The following is a 5,502-nucleotide window of genomic DNA, read 5'->3' on the forward strand; positions in this document are numbered from 1 at the left end:
TATACATGCCTTGGATACAAGCAAAGCCGCTTGGTAACCATCCTCCAATAAATCACAATTCAAAGCAGTATAGATGGGGTAGTGCCCCACACACGCTAGCCCAGACAAGCTACAGACTGAATCAAATAGCGTGGGCGACTACAAGTGTATATACATGACAACTAACTTCACAGGAAAAACCTATTTACGGCCAAACTGAAGGGCAAATCCCGTCTACCCCCTCCCCCCCCAAAAACCAAAACCAAAACCAAAACCAAAGCCAAACCAAGCTAAGCCAAACCAAAAATCAACCCACCACACCTTACGCGCGGGCGCCGCATCAAAATCGCTTTCGGAGGAGTCGGGCCATGCAGCTCCGTGTACGTATGAGGCTGAGCGTGCCTGTGCATACGTTTGCTTGGGGTTGTTGGGTGTGTTGGGATGAGCTCGTCTGGGTAGTCCGGATGAACTGGTAGAGCGTACGGCCATTTCCCCCGCCTCGAGGTGCGGTTCGGTCCTGTGTTCAGGTTTAGGGTTGTGCTTGTGATGGTGTGTTTGTGATGGTGTGGTTGTGACTATGATTATGGTGATGGTTATGTTTGTGTGTTTATGATTATGGTTGTGTTGGTGATTTGTGATGGTGTATTTGTGAGGATGATTCTGGTTATGGTTATGGTTATGCTTGTGTGTTTATGGTTATGATTCTGTTTGTAATAATGGTTGTGGTCATGTTTGTGGCCATGTTTGCGGGTATGTTTGGGAAAATAGATATCTATACAGGTATGTTTGCATGCATACAGAGGGGCACTGAGTGCGAATGTGTGAGTAAGTGGTGTGCTAACAGTCTGTTGCAGACTGAGAACAATGTCTTCATAGAAATAAGACAAACGTTAATTACCAATGGTAGCACGAAATAATCTGGAAATGGGTATCTGCCCTGATTCCCCCCTTTTGGTCTCGACTATTTTAGGACTGCCCTAAGTGGTGCAGATCATTCTATAAAATGGCCTACAGACCTATGTTCGTATAATGCAGGTGAGTTTGCACCTCTTTATCTCAAGCGCTCGAAGGGCAACTCCCGTGAGTGTGCTGTAGTGTTGATGCAACGGACGTTGTTGTTCGAAGAAGCTCTGAATGCAGCCAAATTTCAGTCAAATCTATACCGGCGGCTCGTACCCGTGATACTAAGCAAGTCTCACGACAACGACTGAAGTCTCACGACAACGACTGAAGCCTCACGACAACGACTGAAGCCTCACGACAACGACTGACTGTGTGCTAGACACTTTCGCATGGGAGGGTGTAGGTTGTTGTAGGCAACTAGTACGATTGTACACAACCATGAGGTCGACTTCTACACAAACACTGTAAGGTCATGCACACTACACCCCATCACAAGACCACAGGGTGAATGACTTTACTTCAATACAACCACTGCACCCCATCACAAGATCACAGGGTGAATAACTATAAATAAGGAGAGGTAAATAACTTTCCATAGGGGGGGGGGGGTGGGAAAACTATCCATAGGGGGTGTGTGTTGAGGGTTCGTACGTACCTGTGTCGCACGTGGCTGGACTCCTTGGTGTAAGGTGATATGGTGCTCTGCGCATAGGAGATGGAGTACAGCTGCCCTCCTATGATCTCCCCTGGATTGCTTTCCAACCTGCCAACGCGTATAAAGAGAGCGGTTATCAGGTACACATGTCACAGTGGCGTATAGGTATTGACGTGCGTGGGGTTGACTGTGGGAGGGGCTAGTGTGGTGTACCGAACTTTCGGCTTATGCGGAAGCAAGGCATGCATGCATACAAGGAACAGAAAACAAAACAAAACAAACCAGGCCTAAACTTCTGTGAGTATGCTTGAAAAAAAAGCTCGGGTGCATATGGGTGTCTACATAACTGTACACATCCTTGTACTGGGTGTGTACTTGTATCTACCTACCTGTGCACATCCTTGTGCTGGGTGTGTCTTTGTATCTACCTACCTGTGCACATCCTTGTACTGGGTGTTGCTGAAGCGGGGTGGGTTGCTCTGTGCAGACTTACGTTGGGTCCTGGGTGTAGTGGGTTCAGACAAGGTGTCGCGCGACTGCCTCCGCGCTCTCGATCGGGCTGTCTGTGTCTGAGCATGATATGGGTATGAGGGGTGTATATAGGGGTGTATATAAGGGTGTTTTATAGGGGTGTATAAAAGGGTGTTTATAGGGGTGTATGTAGGGGTGTATATAAGGGTGTATACAAGGACGGCCAGTGTAAACAAACATACTCTGTGTGCGAAGTGGATTCCAGTGCCAGACCACCGCGGTGTCTGCAATTCAGCCTCAACACAGGTGAATCCTCAGATACTTTGAACTGTGCCTAATTCCTTAAGCAGCGCGTGTGCGTATCGGAATGATCTCTCGTGAAAGCACACCACCTCCCGTGATCTCCAGTTTTGTGCCTAGCACGCGCACGCTCTGGGTATACCAGACATACATGCAAACGCTAGCATTATGAAAGCAACCGGGCCAAACCCAACACACATTCAACCCAACCCCAACCCAACCCCAACCCGGCTTACCCGCTTGTTCTTAGCCCTGGAGACCTCGGTGTGCTGTGTCTGATAGTCCTTGATTAGCTGAAGGGATATGGTGTGCACCAGCTCAGGGATGCCCGTGGTCCACAAGTCTCTAACTTCCTTCTCCAGGGTTTCCTGCAACATTTGCGCCAAGAACTTGTTGTCGTCGAAGGACGTGTTTACCTGCAAGGTCGGCCCAGCTCAGGATTAGGACACCCATCGTCCGTTGCGGGGATGGGTGAGTGCGTGCTCGGGTAGGTGATTGTGCCAAGGTATACGCGCATACAATAGCTATCACACATACGAGGCCTTCACACTGTACACATACACACCCAGCCGAATCTGTTGGATACTTGGACTATATTCGGAAGTATGCAGTGAGTATGTGCGGCAGATGAAATTCGGCACGACAGAGCCAACAACGCGCATATTTGCACAATAGATAGCGCATAGACCCCAGGGGGTAGGCCAGACACCCCGGAATTAACACACAAGTACACATATTCGTGGTTGAGCAAATGTATGCGTGGATACGTTAAAAACACACACACAGTGATGATTGTATAAATGTTTATGGGCGTATATACACGGGTAATCGTTCATATTTACTGGATGGGTCACCCCTTCGTACAAATGCATGCAGTGTTGTTCCCCACTGCGAAACGACATGGTCGTCACCGTACGTTTGTAGCTGCAGCAGTCAGTGCAAACATTCGAACGATAAACTACCGCGTTCGATACTCTATTATACTTTATTCCATACTGAGGCACTGCAACCTGATATATATATATATATATATATATATATGTGTGTGTGTGTAGATAAGACATATATATAAGTATACATATATATACTTTGATGCTGACTAGCGGGTCGTTCTTGAAGCTGAGCGCCACGCCGCGTGTCCTGTGCATATCGAGATTGGCGATGCCATCGATTTCCCATTTGCTGATTGACACCTACACAGTGACAAAATGACAGGTAGGTAGCATCACGTAGTGTCAAATGATCGCAGCATGGTGAGTTCTGTACAAGAGGGGCACGTATGCCGTCAGACACTTACAATATATCCCCCGCGGAAATATGTACACTACATCAACTGTGCATACATAACGAACAAACCAACCGAGTATAGATGGGAGCTAGGTCGTAGATGGGTGCGTGTACGCAAGAGGCACAGTACATGCCATCGACCCTATGGGATCGCCCAAGTTTATTACTGTGTCGCAGGTGATGCGCTACGGATAAACCCATCGGTAAGAATTACCCCATAAACTCAGTTCAACCCGTTGCCTTGCCCCCAAAACTCTGTTTAACCAATGCCTTACTCCAAATGTATAGCTGACTGAATGTGGTATCCAGCATATGTGGCGTGCCAGTCCATGCGTAACCCGACCAAACTACAAGCTACGCCAACTGAGAGCGACGGCACATGTGTCCAGAAAACTATCAGAGGTAGCTAATACGTGTAAACGATACAACTGGCAAGCACCGCTAAACACAATCTACAGGACAGCTGTACATCTGAATAGGTCCAATAGCACGACAGCTAGCATATAAGTGTAAACGATACATCTAGCATATACGTGTAAACGATACAACTGGTATATACGTGTAAACGATACAACTAGCATATACGTGGAAACGATACAACTGGCACGTACGTGTAAACGATACAACTAGCAAGCACCGTTAAACACAACTAAAAGGACAGCTGTACATCTGAATAGATCCAATAGCACGGCGCCACAAGAAACAGCCTGAGAGGCCCTAACCCATAAGCAAGAGCACCGTAGACAGCAAGTGATAGGACCGTTCTATACGCAGCACGAGCCAGGACGACTATACGAAAGCCACATAGCAATATACGACAAAACACCCCACACGCTGAGTGCAGCAGTACCTTCACGGGGATTATCAAAGGCAAATGATAGGACCGTTCCTTACGCCGCACGAGCCAGGACAATCATACAAAAGCCACATAGCAATACACGACAAAACACCACACCACACACGCTGAGTGCAGCAGTACCTTCACGGGGATTACCAACGGCTTGTTGACGGCCATCACACCTTTCTTGAGTCGGTTGATGTTGGATTGGCGCGTGGGGGTTTTCACGGGTGCTAGCTGCGCCTTAGATGTGAACTCCACCGACAGGTCGCCGGAATAGGCCAGCTGTGGTGTTGGGGGCGTCAGGGTGTTAAGAACAAGCTGTACGCAAAAGTCTAGAGAGAATACAATACATACAATACGCACGTATTGTACGTTAATCAGTTTCCTTGGCAGGCCTGCCCGAGTCATCTATTAACTGCGTTGGCATCCGCGGGATGAAGCATACATGATAACTTCATGGGTCTCTGCACATTCATTACATTCACGAGATGTATATACATGCAGTCGGTGTATTCTTGTAGGGCTGTTCCGTCCCACCCAATCAAAGTTCAAAGTTCACAATTCACAGTGTCCAGCCCACTGTTCACAGTTCACAGACCAAAGTTCAAAGTTCACAGTCCACAGTTCGAAGTTCAAAGTTGGGATAGAAGAATTGCATATGCGCAATCCATCACTGTGTACCTGATAGCTATACCGAAAAACTCGAAGCAGCAGTACGTGACTCCGAATACTAAACTGGGCATACCCGGAAAATGCCCTTGAAGCGCTCCATACTCAAGTCCGATATCTGCAGGATTTCCAACTTGGGAGGTATGGTGCCGAAGTTGATGTCTATTAAACGAAAACAATGCCGATTTAGAGAAAGATCCACATCCTTCGAATAATGCAACAAATAATGCGATACAAAAAAATAGCTGAGCTCAGGGTACAATGCACTTGGGCTCGCTCGCTATCGAGAGGTACATAGCGCGAGAATATTCCATTTCGAAACAAGTCTAGCAAACTACAACATATATATATATTCTTATACATAAACACACACAAACACACACACACACACACACAC

General features: G+C 47.3%; 1 protein-coding gene across 1 annotated transcript; it reads right to left on the reverse strand.

The window, feature by feature from the left end:
- Window positions 1–1,537: 1,537 nt before the first annotated feature.
- SARC_11310 (hypothetical protein) lies at window positions 1,538–5,268 on the reverse strand (the record flags this gene model as incomplete). The annotated part of the gene is made up of 6 exons (XM_014294606.1): window positions 5,182–5,268; window positions 4,575–4,718; window positions 3,397–3,501; window positions 2,545–2,724; window positions 1,970–2,106; window positions 1,538–1,645 (listed from the first exon to the last, which is right to left on the reverse strand). Coding segments are annotated over exons 1-6 (701 nt in total), but the record flags the coding sequence as incomplete, so codon positions are not given.
- Between the last annotated feature and the right edge of the window lie 234 nt (window positions 5,269–5,502).

The sequence above is a fragment of the Sphaeroforma arctica genome (assembly GCF_001186125.1).
Source record: "Sphaeroforma arctica JP610 unplaced genomic scaffold supercont1.1621, whole genome shotgun sequence".
Lineage (NCBI taxonomy): Eukaryota > Ichthyosporea > Ichthyophonida > Sphaeroforma > Sphaeroforma arctica.